General features: G+C 68.4%; 1 protein-coding gene across 1 annotated transcript; it reads right to left on the reverse strand.

The window, feature by feature from the left end:
* Window positions 1-8,174: 8,174 nt before the first annotated feature.
* On the reverse strand, window positions 8,175-25,535 carry LOC135328298 (maestro heat-like repeat-containing protein family member 2B). Its single transcript, XM_064511378.1, has 41 exons — window positions 25,511-25,535; window positions 24,101-24,240; window positions 23,773-23,895; window positions 23,146-23,311; window positions 22,668-22,766; window positions 21,874-22,025; window positions 21,517-21,660; window positions 21,007-21,099; window positions 20,455-20,568; window positions 19,925-19,995; window positions 19,528-19,647; window positions 18,829-18,928; window positions 18,472-18,631; window positions 18,281-18,321; window positions 17,850-17,991; window positions 17,218-17,270; window positions 16,837-16,944; window positions 16,559-16,678; window positions 16,233-16,355; window positions 15,899-16,051; window positions 15,628-15,654; window positions 15,153-15,275; window positions 14,888-14,967; window positions 14,654-14,789; window positions 14,431-14,526; window positions 14,047-14,151; window positions 13,690-13,813; window positions 13,422-13,531; window positions 12,983-13,135; window positions 12,315-12,469; window positions 12,012-12,174; window positions 11,561-11,754; window positions 11,058-11,195; window positions 10,752-10,863; window positions 10,238-10,384; window positions 9,751-9,933; window positions 9,330-9,485; window positions 9,023-9,145; window positions 8,779-8,881; window positions 8,577-8,642; window positions 8,175-8,428 (listed from the first exon to the last, which is right to left on the reverse strand). Exons 1-41 carry the CDS (start codon window positions 25,533-25,535, stop codon window positions 8,328-8,330), a joined length of 4,842 nt encoding a protein of 1,613 aa, XP_064367448.1. The 3' UTR covers window positions 8,175-8,327.
* Between the last annotated feature and the right edge of the window lie 1,023 nt (window positions 25,536-26,558).

Raw genomic sequence — 26,558 nt, forward strand, 5'->3', positions numbered from 1 at the left:
TTTTTGTTGTTTCTCCTTTCCCTTTTTTTGTTGTTTCTCCTTTCCCTTTTTTTGTTGTTTCTCCTTTCCCTTTTTTTGGTTGTTTCTCCTTTCCCTTTTTTTGTTGTTTCTCCTCTCCCTTTTTTTGTTGTTTCTCCTCTCCCTTTTTTGTTTCTCCTTTCCCTTTTTTTGTTGTTTCTCCTTTCCCTTTTTTTGTTGTTTCTCCTTTCCCTTTTTTTGTTGTTTCTCCTTTCCCTTTTTTGTTGTTTCTCCTCTCCCTTTTTTCTTTCTCCTTTCCCTTTTTTGTTGTTTCTCCTCTCTTTTTTCTTTCTCCTTTCCCTTTTTTTGTTGTTTCTCCTTTCCCTTTTTTGTTGTTTCTCCTTTCCCTTTTTTTGTTGTTTCTCCTTTCCCTTTTTTTGTTGTTTCTCCTTTCCCTTCTTTTTGTTTTCTCCTTTCCCTTTTTTTGTTCTTTTTCCTTTCTCTTTTTTTGTTGTTTCTCCTTTCCCTTTTTTTGTTGTTTCTCCTTTCCCTTTTTTTGTTATTTCTCCTTTTCCTTTTTTGTTGTTTCTCCTCTCCCTTTTTTGTTTCTCCTTTCCCTTTTTTTGTTGTTTCTCCTTTCCCTTTTTTTGTTCTTTTTCCTTTCCCTTTTTTTTGTTGTTTCTCCTTTCCCCTTTTTTGTTGTTTCTCCTTTCCCCTTTTTTTGTTGTTTCTCCTTTCCCTTTTTTTGTTGTTTCTCCTTTCCCTTTGTTTTGTTGTTTCTCCTTTCCCTTTTTTTGTTGTTTCTCCTCTCCCTTTTTTGTTTCTCCTTTCCCCTTTTTTTGTTGTTGCTCCTTTCCCTTTTTTTTGTTGTTTCTCCTTTCCCTTTTTTTGTTGTTTCTCCTCTCCCTTTTTTTGTTTTTTTCTTTCCCTTTTTTTTGCTTTTTCTCCTTTCCCTTTTTTTTGCTTTTTCTCCTTTCCCTTTTTTTGTTGTTTCTCCTTTCCCTTTTATTTGTTGTTTCTCCTTTCCCCTTTTTTTGCTTTTTCTCCTTTCCCTTTTTTTGTTGTTTCTCCTTTCCCTTTTATTTGTTGTTTCTCCTTTCCCCTTTTTTTGCTTTTTCTCCTTTCCCTTTTTTTGTTGTTTCTCCTTTCCCTTTTATTTGTTGTTTCTCCTTTCCCCTTTTTTTGTTGTTTCTCCTTTCCCTTTTATTTGTTGTTTCTCCTTTCCCCTTTTTTTGCTGTTTCTCCTTTCCCTTTTGTTGTTTCTCCTTTCCCTTTTTTTGTTGTTTCTCCTTTCCTTTTTTTTTGGTGTTTCTCCTTTCCCTTTTTTTGTTTCTCCTTTCCCTTTCTTTGTTCTTTTTCCTTTCCCTTTTTTGTTGGTTTTCCTTTCCCTTTTTTTTTCTTTTCCCTTTTTTTGTTGTTTTCCTTTCCCTTTTTTTTGTTGTTTCTCCTTTCCCCTTTTTTGTTGTGCTTTTCCAGGGACAGAGGAGCCCCAGCAGTGCTGTCTGGGACGGCCAGTGCAAATGCCGCAGCTTCACCCCAGCACTCCACTCGCCTCCCTCCTGCCCCGCGCGTGGCCCCACTCCTGGCTGGGGACGACCTGCCTGCGCCCGCCTGGCTCCGGGAAACCCTGCTGGGAGCACCGCGCGGGCTCCTTGCAGCGCTGGCTCCCAACAGCTCAGCTCCAGCTCCAGCGGTGCCCCGACCTGCGCCCGGGTGAGGCTGCGCTGGGGAATGGCCCCGTTGTGGGGCCTGCGGTGGCTTGTGGTGGTGCTGGGCCTCTCCTGAAACACCCTTCATTTCTTTGGGGTTTTTTTTTGTTTAGTTTTGTTCTCTTTTTATTTTCTTTTGACATTTCCAGGGACAGAGGAGCCCCAGCAGGGCTGTCTGGGACGGCCAGTGCCAACGCCCCAGCATCGTCCCAGCGCCGGCTCTGGGACGCTGCCGCCTGCGCGCAGAGCCTGGGACAGCGTGTCCGGCAGCAGGGGCTGCGTCCCGGCCCCTCTCACCCCCGCGGGCACCTCGGAGGCGCTTCCTGGTGAGCCGGGGGACGTTTCCCCCGGTGCCTTCTCCCTGAGGAGCCTGGGGGGTTGTGTCCCTGGTGAGTAACAGCTCCAGCCTCGCTGCCTGTCTCTGTGTCCTGGCCAGGGGCTGCCGACACCGCGCAACGGCCTCGCGCCTCCTTTCTGCGCTCCGCAGCGAAGCCGGGAGCACCGCGGCGCAGAGAGGCAGCGCGAGGTTTGTTTCCTCCCGGACAGGAGCCGCCCGGCTCCCTACTCGCAGCAGGACGATGCCTCCGCTCGCCTCCCTCCCGCCCTGCGCGGGGCCCCGCTCCTGGCTGGGGACGACCTGCCTGCGCCCGCCTGGCTCTGGGCCTCCTTGGGAGCCTGCTGGGAGCACAGCGGGGGCTCCTCGCAGCTCAGCTCCGGCTCCTTAGGGCTCGGCCTCATTACAGCAGTGGTGGTGACTGACAAGGTCGTAAATCAATCACTGTCACAGCTTGCGTATTAATATCATAGTTCAGTATTCCATACATACTGCACAGTTAGTTTATTAACAGTGTACATACTCCATGCACACATTGAATAAAGAGTCCCAGTCTTGTACAAATGGGGAATAAACAGGGGAACTGGAAGACGGTGTCTGCTCGTGTTTCCTCCCCAAAAAGTGCCTTTCGCTCCAGAGACTATCTCAGACGCGAGGTTCGGCCTGGTGCATGCCAGCCTCCCTGCTGCCGGGGCGCTCGCGGACGGACCCCCACCTCCGGTGAGGGTCCACGCGCCCTGCCCCCACCCCTGCCTCCCCCCACCCCACAAGGGCCCCCTCAGCTTCTGTTTGGGGGCTGGAAACAGCCGAACTCGCCTCTGTTTCCGAGTCCCCAAAACGCAGCACTTAGTCTCTGTTTTCAGCCACAGGAACAGCCCCATGAGCCTCCACTTGTGCCCCCAAACGCAGGACTTGGCCCCGCTTTCTGACCCCAAACCCAGGGCTCATGGGCCTGGGCTTGTGCTTGAAAACAGGGAGTAAGATGCCCTTTGTGCCCCCAAAACGCAGCACTTAGCTGCTGCTTTCAGCCCCATGAGCCTCCACCCGTGGCCCCCAAATGCAGGACTTGGCCTTGCTTTTGGTCCCCGAAAGCCAAGGCTCATCCACTTGTGCTTGTGCTTGAAAACAGGGACTAACCTGGTCGTTGTGCCCCCAAAACGCAGCACTTAGCTGCTCCTTCCAGTCCCATGAGCCTCCACCCATGGCCCCCAAATGCAGGACTTGGCCTTGCTTTTGGACCCCAAACCCAGGGCTCATCCATCTGTGCTTGTGCTTGAAAACAGGGACTAACCTGGTCTTTGTGGCCTTAAAACGCAGCACTTGGCTGCTGCTTTCAGCCCCGTGAGCCTCCACTGGGGGCCCCCAAACCCAGGACTTGGCCTCGCTTCTCAGCCCCCAACCCAGGGCTCATCCACCTGTTCCTGGGCTTGACCACGGGACCAACCTGCCCTCTGCGGCCCCCGATCGCAGCACCTGGCCGCTGCTGGGAGCCCCGGGGCAGCCGACCTCGCCTGTGCTTCCCAGGCCCAGAAACACACGACCCGAGTCTCCGTTTCTGGACCCCAAAACACCCGACCTGGTCTCCGCTCCCAGCACCCGGCTCCGCCGCCGCTCGGGGCCCCAGGACCCGGGTGGCGCCCCGGGACCCGCCTGCACCCCAACCCCCCCCCCCCCGGAGCCCGTTGCTGCCCCAGCGCCCCCCCCGCCCCGCCCCAACCACGGCCGGGCTCCAGCCCCGCTCCGGCGCTCGCAGCCGCGGCCCGCGGCCTCCTGCTCCCGGGCTCCCCGCGGCGCGGGGCCCCTCGGCCGCCGCGAGCACCGGACCTCGCCCCCTCCCGCGGCGCCGCGCTCGGCCCCGCCGCCACCGAGCCCCGACGCCGGGACGAGCCCGCGCGTTCAGCCCCGGCAGCGGCCCGTGCGCGGGGCCCGGGGCGGCGGCAGCGGGGCCGGGCCGCGACAGCGCTGCGGGGAGGGACCGGGCCGGGGCCGGGGCCGGTGGGGGGGGGCGCCGGGCTCCAGTCCTCCGGCCTCCGCTCCCCGGCCCGGCTCCGGCGCCCCCCGCCCGGCCCGGCCCCGCGGCCGAGCCCCCCCCGCTCCTCACCTGCCGCCGCCCTCCCGGCCCCCAGCGCCCGGGCCGCCGCCGAGCCACGGAGCAAAAGCGGGAGGCGCCGCCCCGCAGCCGCCACACACCGCACTGAGCTCCCGCCCGCGGCGGCCCGCGCACGCGCCCTGGCGCCGGTCCCGCCCCACTTCCGGTCACGCCCCGCTTCCGGTAACGCCCCGCTTCCGGCCCCGCCCCCGCCGCCCCGCGTGTCACGGTCGCGCCGTCCTCGGCGGCGCCTTCCCGCGCTCGGCGCCCTCCCAGCAGCGCGGGGCGACCGGCGGTTCCCGGCTGCCCGTGCCCGGCCCCGGCGCTGCCCGCCCCCCCCCGCGCCCGCGATCCCGCCCCGCCCGGCGGCGCAGCGGCTCCGCGCCGCCTGCAGCAGCCGTGGCGTCCCCGGGGGCGCCCGGGGAGCGGCGCTGGCCGCGCCCGGAGCCGGCTGGGAGCGTCTGGGGGGGGCGCGGGCGCGGGCGCGTCCCGGGCGGGTCGCTCCGTGTCTGCCGCACATGGGCGGCGGCCCGGGGCTCCGCGGCGGCTCTGTCCCGAGCGCAGCGGGGCCGGTCGCGCCCCTGCGCCCGGCCCGGCCCTTCCCGGCGCGGCACCTCGGGGCCGCGGGCGCCGTTTCTGGGCGGCGCCGGAGCCGCTTCTGGGCGACAAACGCCCCCCGCGGGGACCTGTCGCACCGGGGGCCCCGCGCCGGGGTGACCCCGCCCGCGGCCGCCGGGCGAGCGGCGCTGAGGGGCGGAACCGGGCGGGGCGGAAGCGGAACTGGAGCCGGGAACCGGAGGCGACGGGCCGGGCAGCGGCGGCAGCGGGAGCAGCAGCAGGTACCGGTACCGGCGGGGAGCGGGGTTCCGTGGGGGGGGGCGGGGGAGACCGGGGCACCTGCTCTGCCGGGGGCGCCGGGAGAACCGGGGCGGCCCGGGTCTGTCCGCGGGGCAGAGGGAGCCGGAGCCCAGCCCGGCCCGCGGCGGGGCCCGAAGGAGCGGGCGAGGCGGCGGCGGCGGGGCCGGGCCTGGGCGCTGCCCGCGGCAGAGGGGTCTCCGCGCTGCCCCCGGGCCGGGCCGGGGCTGCCCGGGGGGCTGGGTCGGGCCCCGGCGCTGCCGGACGGGCCTGGCCGGGGCTGGAGGGGCCCCGGGCGGCGCGGGGGGCTGCGAGGGCTCCCCGGGCGCCTCTTCCCTCCCTCCCGCCGGAGCCGGAGCCGCCGGGACGGACCGAGCCGCACGGAGCCGCCGCCGGGAGCCAGAGCCGCCGGTGCCGCTGGGGCCGGAGCCACCGGGTGCTGCCTGGCGCCGCGGGCCGGGGCCGCTCGGGCGCGGGGCCCCGCGGGAGCGACGCGGCCGGGAACCATCCGCTGTCCCCGGGCGGAGGGTGTCCCCGGGCCCCCCCGGGACGGGGACGCGGTGGTGAGCGACAAGCCTGCGCAGGCGGCACCCGCACTGCCGGTAACCGGTTCCTCCCGACGCCGCGGGTACCGGCCGATGGACTGACCTTGGGCAGGGCCCTAAACCAGCCGCTGCCCCAGCCCGGAGGCGGAGGGCAGCTGCCCCGGTGTGCAGCGCTGCGGCTGAGGGCTGCGGGGTCCCTGGGGACTAATTACCCCGGGGGGGGATTCAGGGAAGGCTGAGACAGGAGCTCAGGGACCTGCCCTCAGGGGTGACCAGTGACTTACAGGTGTGGACTCCATGGCCACTGATGGGTTACTGAACATGGCTCCGGGGATTGTAAGGGATGCGGTTACTGAGTACTGAACGTGTGGGGTGAATGCTGACTAACGGGGTCATATATGTCAGCTCACTGTGCACTGCGTGAACTAACTGAGCGTTTGGCTCGTGGATACTGCATGGACATTGACTCCCGGGTCAGTATGGATGCAGTTCCCACAAGCTGACTGCTTGGCTGGTGGTGAAAGTGCGGGGTGAACACTGAATAAAGGCTGGACTGGGAAGACGGTGTCTCAGTTTGTTAACAGTGTACATACTCCATGCACACATTGAATAAAGAGTCCCAGTCTTGTACAAATGGGGAATAAACAGGGGAACTGGAAGACGGTGTCTGCTCGTGTTTCCTCCCCAAAAAGCGCCTTTCGCTCCAGAGACTATCTCAGACGCGAAGTTCGGCCTGGTGCATGCCAGCCTCCCTGCTGCTGGGGCACCCGCGCGTGGACCCCCACCTCCGGTGAGGGTCCACAGGCCCTGCCCACCCCCCTCCCACCACCCAGCCCAACCACCCTCCCACCCCTCTCACCCTCCCACCCCCCACAAACAGGCCCCCTTGGGCTCTGGTTCTGGGGCTGAAAACAGATGGCTGCGTTTTCAAGTTCCAGAAACACAGGACTTAGTCTCTGTCTTTGAGCCCAAAAACGCAGGACTTAGCCTCTGGTTTTGAGGCCCGAAACAGCCCACCCGACCAGTTTTCAAGCCCCAGAAACGCAGGACTTAGTCTCCATTTTTGAGCTCAAAACCCCCAGACCAGGGCCTCTCTCTCCAAGCCCCCAGCACCTGCTTTTTGAGGCCCAGAAACACAGGACTTGGCCTCTGACTTTGAGCCCCAATACAGCCCCCTGGAGCAGTTTTCAAGCCCCAAAAACACAGGACTTGGAGGCCAGGTCTTAGGTTTTTGAGCTCAAAAAGGGAGGCTGTCTCCCAGCCCCAGCACCTGCTTCCTGAGGCCCAGAAACGCAGGACTGAGAAAGGGAAGCTAAACCCTGCCTTCTTGCAGCTCAACCACAGGTCTGGGGGCTGTTTAGGGGCTCAGAAATGGACTCTGAGCCCCAACAGCAGCCCCCTCGACCCACCTTTGAGCCCCAAAACCACAGGACTTGGCTTCCCTTTCCAAGCCCCACACCTGACCCCCATCCTGCTTCTCCAGCCCCAAAACAGCCCCCTGAACCTGTTCTCCAGCACCAAAGCCCAGGACTAAGCCCCCTTTCTGAGCTCTGAGACCAGTCCCAGCAGCCTGGGTTGAGCCCCAGACCCGCAGGACCAGCCTCCATTTCGGAGCCCCCAGAGCCCGTCTGGGAGCCCCAGACCCGCAGGATGAGCCTCCATTTCGGAGCCCCCAAAGGAGCCCCCGGAGCCTGTCTGGGAGCACCAGACACGCAGGACTCAGCCTCCACCCCCCAGCGCTGCGGTTCTGGTGCTCCCAGACAGGCCCCGGGGGCTCGTTTGGGGGCTCTGAAGTGGAGGCTGAGCCCCCCAAACCCCCCTTCGTCCCCCCCCCAGCTCCCAGCCCTGCACCACCCCCATTTCCAGCCCCGCAGCAGCGCCCCGAGCCCCTTTCGCAGCCCCCAGGCACCACGGGGGTGTTGGGGGGGGGGGGTGGAGATGAGCCCCCCCGGCCCCGCGCGGGTCGGGCCGTGCCGGGCGCCCGGGCCGGGGGGACCCTCCGCTCCCCGCAGGCAGGGCCCAGCCCCACGGCGCTGGGCAGCCCGGGCCGGGCGGGCGCTGGGCTCCGGCCCCTCGGGCTTCACTGCCCCGCGCCGGCCCCCACCGGCCCCGCAGCCCGAACCTGGCCGAGCGCGGCTGCTCCCCCCGCCACCGCGGGGCCCGGGCCGAGCTGGCAGCGGGCAGCACCCGGCAGCAGCACCGACGGGCGGGCACCGGGCCCGCAGCTGCCTCCCGCCCCGGAGCCGCCTCGCCCGGCCGGGCAGAGCCCCCCGCCCCGGCCGAGGCAGCCCTGGCCGGGCCCGCACCGCTTACCTGGGGCCGGGCGGCCCGGCCGGGGCAGCGCTCGCTGCTGCCGCCCCGCCGCCTCCGGGCTGCGGCAAGCGGGAGCCCCGCGCCGGGGAGGGGGCGGCCCGGGGGCCCCGGACACCCAGCGCCGACGCCCGCCCGCGGCCCTGGGGGCCGGAGCGGCCGCGCATGCGCCGGGAAGGGGCCGCCCGGCTCCGCCCCGTCCCTGGCCCCGCCCACTGCTCTGGCCCCGCCCCTCCCGTGGCTCGGCCCCGCCCCCGGCATTGGCTCCGCCCACTTCGCGGGTCTGGCCCCGCCCCTTTGCCCCGCCCCACCCGCCGCCTTGCCCCGCCCCTGGTCCCGGCCCCGCCCCGCCCTTCAGCCCCGCCCCCGCCGCGGCTCTGGCCCCGCCCCCTTCAGCCCCGGGACAGCGGCCCCGGCCGGAGCCCCGGGGACCCGGCGGCCAACGGGGGCGGCGGGGGGCGAAGCGGCTCCCGGGCCCCGGCGCAGAAACACCCCGCTGCTGCGGCAGGTTCCCGGCGAGGTTTATTTCAGCGCCGCCGCGGGGGCTGCTCGAGGCCGGCGTCCCGGAGGAGCCGAGCGGCCGCCTGCTGCACCCGCGGGTCCCCGTCGCTCCGCAGCACCCGCAGAGCTGCAACGGCACCGGCACCGGCGTCAGGGCCGCACCCGGCACCGGCCCGGCCTCCCCGGCAGGGCCGTGCTGCCCCGCGGCCGCCGCCATGCCGGGGCCCAAACCCCCCCAACCCCCGGGCCCGGGGCGCCAGGGCCCCGTCACCTACTTGCTGAGAGCGGCATCGCTTCCTCCCGCGTCAGCCACTCGAGGCCCGCGTGCTCCACGAGGACCCCTGCGCGCACAGAGCAACACACCGACGTCAGGGCGACGCACCGACATCAGAGCGCCCCCGGGACCCCCGGCCCGGGCAGACGGGGACAGCGGCGGCGCGGGGGCAGCGGCCGCAGAGAGCGCCCGCCCCGACTCACCGGCGACGTCGAGGGCCGCAGCCTGCAGCTCCCCGCAGCTCCCCAGGAAGCGGCGCCGGGCGGCGACGTACAGCATCTCCTGGTGCTCGGGGCTCTCCTGGGCCTGGGGGACGCGGGACGCGCCGTCCTTCTCGGCCGCAAGACGACCCCGCCGCCCTCGGCGCGTCGCCCGCTCCCTCCCTCCCTCTCCCGGGGCCGGCGAGGGCCCCGCGGCCCCATCGCGCCCGGGCGCGCGGCTCCTCACCAGCTGGCTGCAGACGTCGCCCAGCAGCTCGGCCGCGCTCAGCCGGGTGGTGACGGCGAGGCCCTGCCGCACCCTCCGCAGCCCCAGAAACGGGGCGCACAGCCGCAGGGCGCCCTGGCACGCCTGCCAAAGAGAGGTGAGCCGGGGCGCTGGAGTCGCTACCCTGGGCGGCGCAGGGGCCACCGCGCGGGGACGCGTTCGGGGAGGCTCTGCAGGGACCCTGCGGCTGCCGAGCAGGCGGCAACGGCAGCAATGTCCCTGCGGCTGCCGCCCGGCTTCGCTTCTTGCTCCCCCCCGGGGCTCTTACCATGGAGGCGCCCGGGTCGGGGTCCCGGAGGTGCAGGACGAGGGTGGCCCACGTGCTGCCCAGCTCCTCCGTGAAGAAAGCCCTCCACCTGCTCGTGGCAGAGGCGGCCAGCACCCCGTACAGGGTGAAGGCCGCCGAGCGCAGCGACGCCTGCTCCTGCAACCAGAAACCCCGGCCCTCAGGCGGGCGACTGGGACGCCGCGTACGGCTGTTTCTGCAACACCCGGGCGCTGCCGGTCGAGCACGACGCCCGGAGAAAGGACCCCCACGGGGGGCACAAACAGCAGCTCCTCCGCCCGCCCCAGGGAGAAGCGTCTTCCCCGAACCCTCCCGATCCGCAGCGGCCCCTGCCCCCGCCGCCCCCTCGGACGAGCCCGCGAGGGACCCTTCGCGCAGGCGCCAGACACCGCCGCTCACTCACAGCATCGAAGAACCCCTTGGTGGCCCTGGCGATGTCCCTGAAGGCGGAGCCCACAGCCTTCCCCTTCAGCTCCGTCACCACCTTCGCCAGCGCCAGCAGGCTCTCTGCCACCACCTCCGCCGCGGCCGCGTCCTCCAGGCCCCTCCGCAGCGCCTCCAGCACCGCTCCCTTGTGCTTTCGCAGCTGCCGAGCGTGACGCACACGTGAGCCTCCCGCTAGCCCTGCCTCCAACCGCCCCTCTTCCCCGTCGCCTCCAGGGGCTGAAGCTCTCAGAAGCAGCCCCCGAGCACATCGCAGCCCGAGGGGCCCGTTGGCACCTCCGTCCCCTCCGCAGCCCGGCCGGTGCCCCAGAACAGAGCGCCCTCGGGGCAGAGACTCGCAGCTGCCTCTGCTGCGCTGCCCGCTCTCTCTCATCCCCCGCAGCTCCCCGCCGGCATCTCTCCGGTCGCGCAGGGCTGCGTTTCGCGCGGAGCAAAGCCCCTCTCACCTTCTCCGGCGCCCCGCTGACCAGGTTGCCCAGGCCGCGCGCTGCCATCTGCCGCACGGTGCTGCTCGAGTCCCGCAGCTTCTCCAGCAAGGCCCTCGCGATGGGCTGGAGGCACCTCCACTCCCGCAGCGCCGGCTCCTTCATCAGCTGCAGCACAGCAACCCGGCCGTCGGCACCCGCAGACGGATGCGGACCAGGCCCGGGAGCAGCAGCCGCCCCGGGCTCCGCACGAGGAAGCCCCGCCAGCCCCGGCCGACCGCCCCGGCGCCCGGCAGCTTCCCTTGGGGCCCGGCCCAGGCTGCGGCTTCGGCCAGGCCGAGGGCAGCGCTGCCCTGTGCCCGGGGGGCTCGTGGGTGGGTGGGGGTGGGCAGGGGCCGGGGAAGGGCAGCTCCTGAGAGAGCTGCTACGAGGGGGGATCTGCTCCCGCCGGGAACGGGACACCTTCTGCCGGCACCTTCTTGCTGGCACCCTGAGAAAAGCCCTCCTAAACCTCCCTCTCGCGCCTCTCCCTCACCTCCGCACAGAAAGCCGCGGCCGTGACCCGCAGGTTGGCCGAGGGGGCGTCCAGCCACCGGGTCAGCACCAGCACCAGGGGCAGCGAGACGGTCCCGGCGCGGAGCAGCACCCTGCGCGCAGAGCACAGGCAGGCGACGCGCGGTCACGCAGGGCGGCACCCGGCCTCGGGCCCCCGCGATCCCCCCGCTCCCACGCGGGCTCCGCTCGGCCCCTCCGAGACGCCCGGGCCCGGGGGAAGGGTCCCGCCAGCCCCTCCCGGGTCGCGGCCACCCCGGAGCAGCGAGGCGCCTCCTCGGGCTCTCACCCGGTCAGCAGGCAGACGCCGTCGTGGTGAGCCCGGGGGTCTTCCAGGGCAGCCCAGGCGCCCTGCTGCCGCAGCAGCCGCAGCCACTTCCCGTCGAGGCACGTGCGCAGCACCGCCTCCAGGGTCTCCAGGGAAAGCCTGGGCGAGGAGAGAGCAGCGAGGCCTCAGTCACGGCGACAGGCGAAGGAAACGCTGCCGCCCGCGAGGCCTTCGCTCGCTCGTGCTGCGAAACACCCCTGGAATGACCTCTCACAACCCTGAAGCCCGACAAGCTCTAAGACACCCGGCCTAGGGACCCCAGGGACCGTCGGCTCACAAACACGCCAACAGAGACCAAACGAACCAGCACGCCAACGCTCATAAAACAAGAACTACAACCAAACAGACAAACCCAAACCAAAATAAATAGAGCCCAGGGGAAAAAACAAGTCTCCCTGGGGCACCTTCCTACCCAGGAATCAAAGTTTGCAGCTTTCCCTGCATCTCTGTCCCCCGGCTCCTACCTGCAAGGATTGTCGTCGCTCGCGTGGCCCTTCAGGAACAGCTTTCCCCGGGTGATGAGTGCGGAAGACGGCATCTCCTTGCCCACTGTGGCGCTGATCTGCTTCAGCAGCACCGGCAGCAGCTCCGGGAGCAGGCGCAGCACAGCCTCCGGGCTCTGCAGCGCTGACACCACCACAGAGATGGCCCGGGTCATCTGCAGAGAAACGCAACCCAAAGCCGCCTGTGAAAACGAGGCCTTTTCCCACCTGTGCCCTGCCCGCCTCGGGGACCTTCACTGCCTGCAGTTCACTCCCCTGCAGCCCGGCAGCAGCAAACGCTCTCGGCTGCCAGCGCTGCCCAGGGCCCGGCACGGCACCGGCCCGGGGGGCTCAGGGGTGTTCGCGGCGTGCGCGGAGCTCCCTCAGGCTGAAGGGTGATTTGGGCAGTCAGGTACGAAGCCGGTGCACGTACCTTGAGAGGCTCCAGCGCAGCCTCCTCCTCCTCTGCCTCGGGCTTGGCAGAGCTGGTCCTGGGCTGGTCGCTTCCCGAGTTCTTCAGTTTTTCCATCAAGACCCGCAGGAAGTGGTCCACAAAGAATTTTCCCCCCAGGACCCTCCACAGCTCCTCGGTGTCACTGCAAGGGAGCAGAAGTTCCCCCGTGAGCCCCCGGGCTCTGGCACCTGCGACGCCCTCGGCAGCGCCAAACGCTCTCCTGGCCTCCACGGGGCTGGTGGCGGCTCCTGCCCGTCCGTGGGGCCGGGGCAGCGCACGTACCTGTCCATGGGCAGCTGCTTCTGCAGCAGGCTGTCGATGACGGCCCCGGGGTGGTAGAGGGCGAGCAGGGACACGGCCTCCAGGAGGAAGTGCCGGAGGGTGTCCTGCTGCATGGTCGGCATCCGGACGTAGATGATGCTCAGGATTTCTGGCACCTGATCGCAGACCACAAGAGCCGTCGTCTCCATCCTCTCTTGCTCCTCCCGCACGGCCCAGGCACCGCCACTCGGCCCACGAGCAATTCCTGCTCCCCGACCAGTTCTCGGGACCCAGCCCTAAAGCCCCAAGGCTCTGCGCAGCGGCGGGGGGACGCTGGACCGCCACGGGGACACATCTCTGCTGCCCACCGAGGGCGATGCCGAGCAGCCACCCTGGGCTCCTCGGGCCGGGAGGGCTGAGCATCGCGCCCGAGAACCGGGGAGCAACTGGGCACTTTGGGTGCCTCAGCTCTAACTGCCTCCGTCGTGGGAGCCACCGGGGTTTGGCCCAGCAGGGTCAGTGCCACCGGACGAAGAACAACCCCGGGATGAGGCTGCCGGCACTCGGATTCGACAGAGCCCTCGGCGCTGCGCACCAGGGGCGGCTCTTTGGCCCCCGGCACCTGCACGAGGTGCCCGGCAGCGGCGGAGGCGGGAAGGCCCGAGCCCCCGGGAAAAGGCGTCTCTCACCTCCGTGAACAGCTGCCCCCCGCACGTCTCCAGGAAGGTGAGCAGCCACTCGCCCGCTGCCTGAGCACACGCGGACTGGGCCGACAGCATCCCGTCCAGGGCGGCAGAGAGGAAGTCCGTGGCCTGCGCTGGCGGGATGTGTTTGCAGACGATCTGGGGAGACATCAGAAACGGGAGAGGCCATGTCGCAGGTCTGCTCCGGCCCTTCGGAAAGGGGAGGAGACTCGAGCGCGCGGCCGGCGGGGCAGTTCGCTGGGCCCGCAGGGTGCCAGGGCTTTACGGGGCAGCTGTGCAGGCAGGGCCTGCCGTGCTCTGTGCCGCTCGACAGCCGCTTGCTGCTCCTTTGGCTCTCCCAAAACGCAGCGGGGCCCCGGCAGCGAAGCAGGGAGCCGCGCGGGAGCCCGGGCACCGGCTCCCCCCGCGCCGTGGGGCCAGGCACCTTTCTGAGTCTGGAGGAAGCCTGGCGCAGAGCCTCGGCGTCTGGGGCGCTCAGCCGCTGGCACAAGGGCTGCACCTCGTCCTCCTCGGCCCCCGTCTCCAGCGTCCTGCCTGCAGGGAGCACCAGGAGAGAAGGGCGGCGATGGCGACGGAGACCCACCTCTGGCCCAGGGGCCGAGAGGAAGGAAGAACGGAGCCCAGCCCCGCGCAGTCGTGGGGCGCGGGGGGCAGCGGGGGGCTGGCCGAGGCCGGGAGGGGGCTGCCCTCACCTTGTATGCGGAGGAGGTGGCCGAGGCAGGCCCCTGCCCGCTGGCGGGACGTGGCCAGCGAGTCGCAGGTGAAAGGCGCCAGCAGTCCCACCATGGAGCCAAAGGGCCCGAAAGAGGTTTCTCCCTGGGGAAACACAAGGACGACGAGGAGGTCGCAGGCAGCCCTGGCGGCCGATCTCCCTCTCCCGGCTGTGCTGGCGCCCGAGCCGTGGCAGGGCATCGGGGCAGGCAGCGGTGCAGCCCCACAGCCCGGGAGACCCAAAACCCAGCGCCCGGCGTGGGGCAGAGCTCCTTGCCGGGGTCGCAGCCAGCGGGGAGGGGGGACACGGCGCGCAGGGCGGGGGGGTCCCTTCTCACCGTGAGCTCGAATCGCTCCTCGAAAGCGCCCAGCAGCTGGGCGCAGGCCTGCAGGGCCCTCTCCCGCTCCCACTCCTTGGCCGAGGTGAGCCAGTACTCCAGCACCTGCGGAAGAGCACACCCGGCTCACACCAGTCCCCCCGGCCGTCCCGGCCTGCCCACCGCCACCCCAGACGCCTCCCTCCCGCCCAGAGTCCCGCCCAGGAGCTGCCGCCTCGGCAGCCGGTGGCGCGGCCCCTTGCGTCCCCAGCAGCCCCTCACGGAGGGCACCGGCGCAGACCTGCCCCACGGCCACCTCGCGCTGACCCCGCCGCCTCCGCAGCCCAGCTCTCCCCACGCAGCCGGCACTGGTGACGCCTTCCCCGTCCCCCCACGGACACTCACATGCAGCATCTCCGCGAGCCAGTCCGAGCTGAGGTCTTCCTCCAGCAGGGCCGTCAGCAGCTCGCCCAGAGCCCCCATGGTCCGCGCGTGCAGACCCTGAGCGCGGGGAGAAGGACGGGCGTTGGGCCGCGCTCGGAGACGCCCAGCTCGGCCGCAGGGGCAGAGCGCGGCGCGTGCTGCGGGGGATCCCCGGAGAGGCCGGCAGAGAAGGGCCGGCAGGTACCTGCACGTGCCCGGCGTCCGCCGCCGTCGCCCCCTCCTCTTCCGCCGGCTCCAGGGCAGGCAGGGGCATCACGCTCCCCACACACTGATCCAGGAGGTCGCGGTTTTCCTCCCGGCTCAGCGATGGCTTCAGTTTGCTGGCAGAGAAAGAGGGAAACACACACGCGTCTCACTCCCGCTCCCCAGAGCGGCGGCTCAGATGACACCCCCCGCAGCCCCGGCGCACAGACCCTACCTCAAGTGCCCCACGGCCACAAACGCCTCCCGGCGCACGGGGGACGCCAGGCGATCCCGGGGCTCCCCCTGCACGAAGCCCTGCAGGTCACGGAGACACGCGCACAGTGGGCAGCGGGCGGCCGCCGAGAGCCCTCCCGCCGGCACCAGGCTCCGGGCGCTCCAGAGGTCGCGCGCGGCCAAGGCGGAGCATCGCGCCTCGGGGCGACCGGCCTCGGGGCTCGGCCCCGACCTCCCCGCGGCACCGGCCCGGCCCCGGCACTCACCAGCAAGGTGTCCAGCAGCTCCCGTTTGCGGCAGAGCTCCACGCCGCGGGAGCCCCCCGCCACCCGCACGGCCCGGCTGACCTCGGCGACGCTCCGGATCAGCGCCAGCTTGAGCTGCACGTCCTGCGTCCCGGCACAGGGAAACACGGCGGCGCCGGTGAGGAACTCCTCAGAGCGCCGAGGGCTCAGCGAGGAGCACGGCGGGCAGCCCAGCCCCAGAGCACGGCGCGCAAGGGCCACTGCGTCTGCCCAGCGCCTCGGGCACCTCGGCTCGGCACGCGGGTCGCAGGAAGGAAACCTCCTCTCCCCTCCCGGGAAGAAGCTCCCCCCGCGGAGGCACGAGCTTTCCCGGCTACCCACCGCAAGGAGACCCCCGGCCCCCGGCCCGGGGAGCGGGAGGGCGAGTCCGGCACGCCTGCGAGGGGAAAGGGGTGCGGGAAGGGCCGCGAGCAAGGCCCCGGGGGGCAGGACTTACCTTGGTGGAGAAGGAGAAGCCCAGCACCTGGAAGGGGAAAGGCGGTGGGGTGAGAGGCAGAGAACCAAGGCGCACAGACGCGGGACACGCAGCAGCGGCCCCGGAGCGCACAGACCCCGCGGGGCAGCAGGGACGAACCAGGGCTGCCGCGTCCCCCTCCGCCAGCACGGGCAGGGCACAACCGCCCCCGGGGCGCTGGGGGCAGTCGGCGCTCGCGGGAGCTTCGGGGAAGACCCACGTCTGCGTGGCCGCCCTGCGCCCGCGCACCCACCTGGCAGCTGGCGCGGTAGTGCCGCAGGATGCGCCCCACGACGTCGCTCTCCACGCGGGCCAGGAGCTGCTCCGGCGGGGCGCGGAGCGCGATCCGGCCGTAGGCCAGCACGAGGGCCGCGTGCCTCCCCGCTCTCTTCCCCTGGTGGTATTCCTGCACCGTGGGAGAAGCCGCGAGACGTCAGCCCGGCGCCTCCGTCGGGCCCCGGCTCCCGCTGCCTCCCGGCGAAGGAGCCGCCCCGCTTTCCACGCAGCAGCCACCCCTGGGCTGCCGCTGGTTCGGAAGTGGAAACAAAGCAGAGGACAAAGGAGCCAGGACGCCCGGCATCCTTTACCTTCAGGCGTTTGAAAGCCCCGGACACTGGTCTTTCCTCCATGGACGCCCCAAACTCCTGCAGCACCTCCAAGGCAAGGTGGAAGTGGCTCTCGGCAGAGCCGGCCACAACCGAAATCATCGCCTGCAACACAAGGGAAAGGGTGAGGCGGCCTCTGGCCGACACTCACCACGGCAAGCTCCGAGCGACACTCGCGATATCCTCCGACGGGAACAGCAGCGGCAAGGAAAGGAGGAGAGCCTGGAGCGCTCTGCTCGGAGAGATCGCCGCTCCCCTGGGAATACCGAGGGGCTCCGGGGAAAGCAGGGGGAGAAGAGGAAACTCACCTCTCTCTCAGACACCTCCAAGTAATTCATCCTTAACAGATACTTCTTCATTTCCCCGCGGACGTAGGGGACGTGCCGACACGCTGCCAGGGACACCCCGACAGCTTTATACAGGAAGGCCTGAAAGACAAGCGGCCACCCCAGACGTGGTCACGCACGGTCTGGCGGCACAGAGCCGGCCGCGACGCACCAGCCCGCACCAGGCCCGGCTGAGCTGGCCGCGGCGCCCGGCCGTTCCGCTCGGCTCCCGCAGAAACGAGGCCTCGGCAGGGACCCACCTGCTCCCGGGACGGCCGGGGGTAGCTGCCCGTCTGCTGGCTCAGCTCCAAGCTCAGGCCCACGGTCCAGGCCTGGCTCTCGATCGTCTCCAGCGACGTCCTCAGGAACTAGGGGAAACACAAGTTGAAGCGAAGCCCCCGCAGAGCGGGTCACGACGTGCGACGACGGGACACGGCACAACACGACACGACCCTCTGTGATCCACAGCTGTTTGCAAAACAAAATCCCCAGGGCCTTTGCAGGGGGTCTTTCCCGTGTTTCCTGTTTTCTGAACAAAACTGGCATTTCCCTGCTCAGGGCTCCCCTGCTCCTGGTTACCTTTCCACCCACACCTTCCCCCTTCCCCACCGGTAGTTGCTGCCCTCGCGGCAGCGCTGTACCTTGAGCAGGAGCTGCTCCCACTCGGCAGAGTCCAGGCAGCTCTCGCTTTGCCCTACAAAGCCGGAGCAGGAAAACCCTCCGTGTTACTTAGCGCCAGAGAAGAGCCCGGGGGCTCCTTGGCACTCAAACACCCTCCGGCTCCCACGCCAGAAGGGGCCCAAGCCGCGAGGCTCAAGCCCTGATGCCGAACTCTTGGCCGGGCCCAGGACACCTGACGGACCCTGGGGACGGGGGACAGGGGGACAGGGGCACGGACTCAGCTCAGCCACACGCCCGCCGGTCCCAGTCCCCATGGCTCGACTGCAGCTCCAGAGCAAACCAGGCCCTCGCACGAGGGCTCGGACCACGCACACACATTTGCATCCCTCCCTCCCCGTCCAGCCCTCCCAAACACCCACCCAGCGAGGACGCCGGGGTGCTGCCACACCTGCTCGTGGCAGTGACGGGCAAGAAAGGCCCCGTCCCCCAGATGAACTGCTCCTGGGCGTCAGCGCTGCTCCCTGGAAGGGCAACGGCTGCAGAGCCGGCGCTGAGAAACCCAGGGCCAATTCCCCTCCCTCACGCCTGGACGCCGCCTTCTCCTGCCTCCCCTTCGGCCTCTCCAGCCGCCTCCTCCCCGACGGCACGTTACCTTCCAGGCACTGCAGCAGGAAGGGGATCTTCACGGCCCACACCATCCCCAGGGCGCCGTGGATCTCTGCGGACAGGGCCCGCAGCAGCCGCAGGGCAGCGACGCCGCAGCCGCCGCCGGCGTGAGGAGCCGCCGCCACCACCTGGGAGAGGGCAGGCGAGACCTGGGCTCGGGGCGGCCGGAGGAGCCGCAGCTTCTCCCCGCACGGAGGGCGGTCGCCCGGCCCCGGCCCAGCCGGGAGCTTCTCCCCGGCGCCGCCGGCTTCTCCCCCGCGCAGCAGCAGGGTCCCGCGGGGCCGGGGAGGCTCCGACTCGCTCCCGCACGCCGCTTCCTCCCCGCGGGCTGCCGGCCCCGGCCTGCGACGCGGCTCTGCCCCGACCTCTCCCGCCGCCTCCAGGCCCCGAAGCGCTTTCCCCGGGGCCCCTACTCACCAGCAGGCGAGCCAGCAGGGCCTGCGGCCTCGGCAGCTTGGCTGCGAGGAGACAGAGAGGCCGGTGAGAGCGGCGCGACCCGCCGTACCCTGCCCCTGCCCGGGCTGGGCAGCCCCCACGCGGCCCACGGGCTGGTGCCCCGGCCCCGGCACAGCCCGACACGGCTCACGGCGAGAGTTTCGGCTTCCTACCTCGCTGCCGGGAGGCCGCGACGTTGGGCTCCTCCTCTCCGTCCTCGCCCCCTGCTCTCCCCCGGCTCTCGGCCAGCTCTCGCAGGCACCGGCAGAGCGGCACCAACGTGCCGGTGTACTGGGCTGGCACCACGTACTGCAGCAGCCGCAGCCACAGGAGCTGCAGGGAAGGACGAGGCCACTCAGCACGTCGCGGTTCCCACCTCCGTGCCAGCTCCAGCTCGTTTCAGCTCCGAGATGGAAACGACGCTCTGCATTTCCACTCGCCTTGTGCGCCTGAGGGGCTGCTCGGGGAGCACTTTGGGGAGAGCGGGGCAGGGAGGCAGCAGCAGGGCGCGGGACGACTTACTTTGGTCATCCCCCGGACGGAGACGTCCAGGGAGCGCAGGATGTCCAAGCACAGGGCTTGAAGATCTGCTGCTTCCTGCGCTTCTGCCTCAGACAGCTTTCCCTGCGCCTGCAAGACACGGTTGGGACAGCACCAGCATCAGCCCCTGTCCCCGAGATGGCAGGTGAAGCCTGAACCACCCAGCGCTGCCGGGATGCTCCCCCGGGAGCCCCCATCTCCGGAGGCAGGAGAGAGCAGAAAGTCCCACGGGAGGGGCCAGATCCCAGGGGAAGGAAGCACTAAACAGGCTGCGACCAGGGAGACCCGCTGCTCCTCGGGGCGGTCGCCAGCGTCGTCAGTCGGGGTGTCGGGATTACGAGCTCCTCCGGGGCCCAAGCGATGCCGCAGCGGCACCGAGCCGGTGCAAGGAGGTTGCCCTGCGGCGGGGCTGCGCTCAGGGACAGCGCTGAAACGGCAGCACGCACGGCCCAGCGGAGTCACGGCCCAGGCAGCGCCGCAGTCGGGTTTGTTACGTGCTGGTGGGAGGCCAAAGCACCCCCCGGCCTCCTCCGAGATCCCCCCGGGAACGGCGGTGGGGACGCCGCTCGGCCCTCTGCACCGGGGGCTGCAGCCCTGCTGGGGGGGCTCCCCATTGCCAGGGCGCCCGCAGGGGCTCCCCGGACACCCCGGGCACACAGCAAAGCCGAAGCGCCGCGCTCTGCCCTCACCAGTCTGCCGGAGGCCTGGCTGAACGTGGCGAAGACGTGGGCCACCAGGTCCCAGGCCGAGCAGCTCTGGACGCTGCAGCCCAGCAGCTCCTTGGTGAAGCGCAGCGCTGCCCTCGCCACCTGCCACGGAGCACGTTGCAGTTACCCCCTCTGCTCAAAAGCCCGGGGGCAGACGCCTTCGCACCCACCCAGCCCCTGAGCCCCGCGCGGAGACCGTGGGGGTGCGGGAGGCCCCTCTGCTCCCACAGCCACTGCCACGCAGGAGCATTTCCACGGGGAAACGCTCCCCTAGGCTCGACCCCCAGCAGCAGCCCTGCCGGGGGCTGGCCAGGCTCTGCCCCCAGCAAAAGCTTTCTCTGCCGCCCACCGCGGTGCCGCCCCGCGCCAACCAGCTCACCTTCCTGCTGGGGTCTCCCAGCGCGCAGCGCACCGCCTGCACGAGCAGGGGCAGGCTCTGGCCTCTCTCTGCTGCTGGGAAAGACGGGGAGAGGCGGGCGCTCAGGCAGAGCCCTCGGGTCAGCAGGGAGCTGCCAAAGCTCCCAGCTCGCTCACACACGAGCGGCACCGAAAACCCGGGACAAGACGGTGACGGCCGAGGAAGCAGCAGAGTCCCCCAGCGACTCCGTTTACAGACACGACTGGGTGACGGGACCGACTGTTTTAACACCACAGAGCGCTGCAGAAATGCGATGGGCACAAGTAGCTCATGTCCCTGCCCCGTCACCAAGCGTCGAGCGCCGTCACCGGTGCGTCGCCATTTACAGCCGCCCCATCACATCCCTGTCCCTGCAGCCGCGTGGCAGCTCGGCTGGGGAACACGCGCTTTGCAGCTCGTTTCGGGCGTTTGTGCATCACTGGCAGCCGTGTCTGCCCCCAGCCCGGCAGCCCAAACCCCTGGCCGGCCTCGCTGCGCCCCGCGGCACTGACCTGTGGGGCGCACCAGGGCTCCGAGCAGATCCAAGGACACCACGCGAGCGGCCTCGCTCCGACTCCCCAGCTGCGAGCGCAGAAAGGCCACCGTGTCCTCAGGGCAAACTCGGGCTGCGAGGGAAGAGTCGTGCTCTGCGTTAGCCAGAGGGTCGGGAGAGAGCAGCGAGGGCACAGCGGTGTCCCGCGGAGCCTCCTCCCCTCACCCAGCAGCAGGACGCAGGAGGACAGCTCCGACCGGTGCTCCCCGCTGTGCTGCTTGCTCCCATCACTGAGCTGCGGGAACAAGGGGCGCTTTAGAGAGAAGAGCACCAGCTCCGAGGGGGCTGGAAAGAAACTGCTCCCTCCGCTCTGGCCTCCCCGGGGGCTTTGGCTACAACAGCCTCTGGACACCGCAATGGGAGGTGACTCCCAAATATCTGCACAGACCTGGCCTTAAGGTAGGTCCCGCTGCAAGGACGCTCTGCCCGGCCACCCAGCAGGACCTTCCTGTCCCCGTGGGTCAGGTCTGCGGCACCCAGCACAAGCGGTACGGGGTCAGGCTGCCCTTACCTGGCAGTGCACAGCGGTGCCGATGGCCTCAACCTCGTCCTGGGGGATGGGGATCTGCACTTCCCCCAAAACCGCCAGGAAATAACTCAGAGCCTGCAAGGGAACGGGGGTGGGAAGAAGAGCGGGGCTGTCACCTAAAGCAACGTCTTAAGAAAGGAAACCTGGCGTTTCTGTGATGAACTCCTCCACTCCAGGCCCCAGGAAAAAAACCCAAACTCTCGACAGTGCCTGGGCGTTAGAGCAGAGCCCCTCGCGTGCACGACGCCCCAGGGACGGGGGTCGAGGCCTCCCTTCCCGAGGAGGTCGGCCCCGGGGACGCTCAGCTCCCTCCCGGCCCCACCTGCGCTGCTCTGGCGCTGCCCGAGAAGCCCAGCAGGCCTCAAGCCTCCCCTGCTCCCCCCCTTTCTTCTCAAGGGGTCCCGGCTCCTCCAGGCACCCCACAGACCCCCCAGCACCTCGCGGCACACGCACAGACCCCACAGCCTCACCGTGCCCCACACAACGCCTCACCTTGGTCACCCGGAAAGAGTCCTGGACCTGCTGGTACTGGCCCAGGAGCCAGGGGAGCTGCTCCCACACGCGCTCGCGGTGCTCTTCCTCGCGCACGAGGAGGCCCATCATGGCAGCCATCGCCCCCAGGACGGCCTGCTTGGCCTGCAGGGAGGGCAGCGAGACGCTCTTCAGCGGGGCCCCAGGTCCTTCCCCCCCGACACGGTCTGCCCTCCCCACGGAGAGGCAGCGCCCTGCTCCCCTGGAGGAGAAGGCCTTGCTCCGGAGGAGAGGGCACGTCCCCACCCCGGCCCCCCCGGATCCGGCCCTGCCCAAAGGCCCCCGGCGTCGCGGGGCCGGCGCGGCAGCCGCTCTCACCTCCTCCTCCTCGCAGCCCAGCCAGCTCCCCACCGCGTGGCCGAAGAGCGGGGAAATGCTGCTGCAGAGCTGGGCCTGCCCCACGCGCGGGAAGCTGCACTGCTCCCAGGCGCCCAGGTAGCTGTTCACGGCCTTCGACCACTGCTCCAGGACTGCGGCGAGAGAGGGCGCAAGGGTCAGGGAGAGCCCGTGGCGGGGACGAGGCCTTGCTCTGCCGCCCCAGCCTGCCCTCGGCCGCAGCCCCCCGCTCGCCGCGGCTCCATCCGCGACCGGCTCCGGCCCCAGGCACAAGCCGCGCGGTGCTCGGAGGTGCCCCGATGGAAACGCTGCGCTGTTGCTCTCCTCCTCCCCATCACGCCTCCTCCTCCTCCTCCTCCTCCTCCTCCTCCTCCTCCTCCCAGCCGTGCTCCCCTCCTGCGCTTCCCCCTGCGTCCCTGCCCCAGCCATCCCAAACACTCGCCCTCTCCCCCGAAACCCCCCAAAACCAGCCTGCCCTGCACGCAGCAGGCGGGAGGGAGCCGGGGCAGAGCTCGGAGCCCGGCAGGTCGCACCGGGAGCAAAGCGCCGCAGCAGAGGCGCCGAGGCTGCCCCTGCCCCTGCCCCTGCCCCTGCCCCTGCCCCTGCCCTGCCCCTGCCCCGCCCCTGCCCCTGCCCCTGCCCCTGCCCCTGCCCTGCCCCTTCCCCTGCCCCTGCCCCTGCCCTGCCCCTGCCCCTGCCCCTGCCCCTGCCCCTGCCCCTGCCCCTGCCCCTGCCCCGCCCCTGCCCATGCCCCTGCCCGCGGGGCCGACACTCACCGCTGCAGACGGCGCGCAGGGTCCGGCTGCTCCCCACCTGGCTCAGCATCGTGCGCAGGGCGAAGAGCGTCATGCCCACGAAGGGGACGCACCGCAGGGCTGCGGAGAGGGCCGGGCAGAGGCGCAGAGAGCGGCCGCCGTCACGGGGAGCCAGGGCAGTGCACGGGGGAGCCCCAGGGGAGCGCGGCGGGGGCCCAGGGGGGTGCCAGAGCTGCCGCAGGGGCTGGGGCAGGCCCCGGCGTGGGGACGGCTTGCCGGGACTCGATGGGGTGCTGGTGCCTGCCCTGAGTGGGGAGCGGGGCAGCCCTTCGGGGGCCTGGGAGGGCGGCGGGGGCAGAGCCGGCCCCAGCAGCCAGCGAGGGGCACCGAAACCTTGCAGCCTCCAGTTCAGCACGGAGCATTTTGGGGAGATCGGGGAGGATCCCTTCTCCCGGGTACCGCAGACCACAGCCCCGAGCCGGAGGCCGAGGGGCCCTACCGTAGCTGCTGGCCAGCTTGCCCAAGGTGACGAACACGAGGTCCTCGGAGATCTCTCCCAGGGCCCTCAGGCGGCACTGCAGCTCGCACATGACGCTGTCGAAGTGGCAGCGGGCCAGAGCCACCAGGACGTCGCTGGCGGCCGTCCGCACCTGCTCCGTCACGCCCTGGCGAGAGCCACGAACCTCCCTCAGCGGGAGAAAGGCCCAAGGCGCCGGCAGCGACCGCCTGCCTCCAGCTCTCGGTTCCTGCCTCGGCCACCTCCCCGCTCAGCCCCGGGCATCGCCCCCCAAATCCACTGCAGCGACGAGTCCCCAAGGCCTTTGCCTCCAGGAAACACTTGCTGGTGCAGAAATCGCGGCCCTGCACGTCCCAGCTCCGCCACCAGCCCTGGGCGCAGGCGCCGCCGGCACAGGCAGCTGCTCTGCTCTGTGCTCCCTCTGCAGCGGGGCTGGATACGGCCTTTTCTATCGCGGAGCCGCATCCGCGGGGAAGGAGCTGTCACAGGGGGTCTGGGAGCCTCTGACGGGGCTTAGTGCTAGACACGGGTCCTCAGAGCCCTCCTATGTTTTACCAAACCTGGCTCTAGCCAGGCGCCTCTGGCTGCCTTCAGAGAGGAGCAGCTCACCTGCGCCGCTCTCATGTCCCTCGAGGCCGCTGCGATCACTCTGGCCAGGACAGCGCTCTGCACGCGGCCGTCGTCGCCCTGCAGGACTCTCTCCAGCTCTCGGTAGACCTCCGCTCTGTCGCCCTGGGGACACGGCCCAGAAGGGAAGAGCTTGCCCTTGCCTTTCCTCAGTGCCAGGGAGCCCCAGAGCCGGGGACACGGGCCCCGCCAGCGGCAGCGTTTGCAGCACGCGCGGGTGGCAGGAGGGCGGCGGCGCCCTCGGGAAACCAGGGGCCCTGCCGGGCACCCGCAAACCCAGGCCCGGCACAGCGCGACGCCCCCGCCTCACCTCCTCCTCTTGCAGGCGGTTTGACAGAGAAGCCACTCGCCCAGCAAAGGTGGGGACGGCTGCAGGGACGGACTCTGCCGCCCTGCCTCCATCCTCCCGAACGGGAGGCCGGGACCAGCAGCCTCCACAAGCGAAGAGACCTGCAAGGAGAGACCCAGAGGATTAGCACCAGCTCTGCTGGCCTCAGCTGCCTGCGCTGTTTCGGGGCAAACGTCTCCTCAGCCTGCAGAGAAATCCTTTCCCCCAGCACTAACACCGCAGCCAGGGCTGTGTCAGCAGGCGGGCAGCCAGCAGGGCAAAGGCAGGGACTCCTCCCCTCTGTGCAGCACTAGCGAGACCACCCCGGACGCTGGTCCAGCCCAGGCTCCTCAGTAAAAGACAGACACGCTACAATGCTGTGATATAGTGGACTGAGTCCAGAAGAGAGTCATCAGGATGGCTGGGGACTGGAGCACGTGATAGGCGAGGGAAGGCTCAGAGAGCTGGCTTGGGGCAGCCTGGAGAAGGGGAAGGGAGAGCAGTGCCTTGCTGCACTAGGAAGAGCATTGCCAGGAGGTCGAGGGAGGGCATCCTCCCCCCTGCTCAGCCCTGGTGAGGCCACTGGAGGACTGGGTCCAGTTCTGGGCTCCCCAGGACAAGAGAGACATGGAGCTACTGGAGAGAGCCCAGCACAGGGCTACTAAGGTGAGGAAGGGACCGGAGCATCTCTCCTACGAGAAAAGGCTGAGAGAGCTGGGCCTGCCCAGCCTGGAGAAGAGAAGACTGAGCAGGGGATCTTATCCATGCGTATAAGTATCCGAAGGGAGGGTGCAAAGAAGACGGGGCCAGACTCTTCTCAGTGGCACCCGGGGACAGGACGAGAGGCAACGGGCACCAACTGAAACGCAGGAAGCTCCGTCTGAACACAAGGAAAAAACTTCTTTACTGCGAGGGTAACCAAGCACCGGAACAGGCTGCCCAGAGAGGTTTTGGGTCTCCATCCTTGGAGATACTCAAAAGCTGTCTGGACACCATCCTGGGCCAGGTGCTGCAGGTGACACTGCTTGAGCAGGGGGTTGGACTAGGTGATCTGCAGAGGTCCCTTCCAACCTCCAGCAGTCTGCGACTCTGTGAAGGTGGTCAAACCCCGGAAGAGGCACCCGGGGAGGCTGTGGGATCTCCATCCGCAGAGATCTGCCTCACAGCCAGGGCCCATTAGCTCCTTGGGTGGAAAGCCCGTGAAACCAGAGCCTGGAGGGAGCTGCATGGGAGCGAGGAGGCGGCTTTCTCCCGGGGAGCTGGTGCAGTTGCAGGGTCAGGGCAGCTCTCGCAGCGTCAGAAACGGCCAGCCCTGCTCAGCGGTGCCGAGCACCAGGGGTTCGCGCTGGGGATCTCCTGCAGCCCCGGCCCAGCCCCGCCCCAGCCCCTCACCTCGGAGCGCCCGGAGTCTCCGCATGGCGCCGGGCCAGGGACAGCGCTGCTGCGCCAGCCCTGCCTGAGGACAGAGCGGGACCGCGGGGACCCGCTCCTGCGCGCCACCCTCCCCGCCCCAGAGCGCTGCGGCCAATGAGGGCCTGCCCCGGACACGCCCGCCTACATCACAGAGGGCCCAGACCAATGGGGGCCTGCTTGGGGACACGCCCCCGCCCATCACAAAGGGCTGCTGGCCAATCAAGGCTTGCCCCAGCACACACCCCTGCCCATCACAAAGGGCTGCCAGCCAATAAGGGCCCTGCCCCAGGGCCACGCCCACTCAGGGCAGGGGGCCAGAGAGGGCAGCAGGCAAAGGACCCCACCAGGCCCCCAACCCTGCCCCATCTCCCTCCATCACTGCCACCCCCTGGGTTTCCTCCAAGGGGGCTGGGCACCGACCTGGCCTCAGCAGCCCCTCCCAGCCCCACAGCCAGGGGCGACTGCTCTCCAGGGGCTGCTTCGCCCTTTTCTCTCCTCCGCCTCTTTGCCTGCCTTTCTCCAAAAAGGAGCCTGCTGCAGGCTTGTCACCTGGGTACACGCCTGTCTGTGTCCTTCCCTCTGCCCCCTCCACCAAGGTTTGCACTCCCTCTCCAAGGAGCACAAGGCTGGACCCAGAATTGGAGGCCTCAGGCCTGTGACAGCCTCCAACATGCCATAAGAACAGGGCTCAGGGGAAGGAGAGAGGCAGTGCACATCCTAAAGGAAAGCTCCTATCAGCTCATATTGTACAGGAAAACCTAAGCTCCCCTTTATTGGGCAGGAGAAAATTTCAGCAGAAGACAGACCCTGCAGATCAGGAGGACTTGGGGTCTGGGCACATAGGCCCCCACGCCAACAGTCAACTTACTTGGTTGACTATAAACTCCCTGCTGGCGTGGCCTGACTGGATCCAGGCCTAAGCTCTTACTCCACACTGACTGCAAAGTGTAGCTCCACTGCCACAGCCAGCCAAGAACATGAACATCTCTCCCAATGCAGCAGCACTGAGTCACTCTGATGGAGGGCA

This window comes from Dromaius novaehollandiae, chromosome 4 (genome assembly GCF_036370855.1).
Source record: "Dromaius novaehollandiae isolate bDroNov1 chromosome 4, bDroNov1.hap1, whole genome shotgun sequence".
Classification (NCBI taxonomy): domain Eukaryota; kingdom Metazoa; phylum Chordata; class Aves; order Casuariiformes; family Dromaiidae; genus Dromaius; species Dromaius novaehollandiae.

What these genes read in the sequence shown, in the direction of transcription:
- LOC135328298 (XM_064511378.1), bottom strand. Translation starts at nt 25,535, where the DNA reads ATGCGGAGACTCCGGGCGCTCCGAG. An exon ending in CCTGCTGCAGTGCCTGGAAG is followed by an intron (nt 17,271 to 17,849) that starts GTAACGTGCCGT and finishes CCGGCTTTGTAG; the next exon opens with GGCAAAGCGAGAGCTGCCTG. An exon ending in GGGCTTTCAAACGCCTGAAG is followed by an intron (nt 16,052 to 16,232) that starts GTAAAGGATGCC and finishes CCCACGGTGCAG; the next exon opens with GAATACCACCAGGGGAAGAG.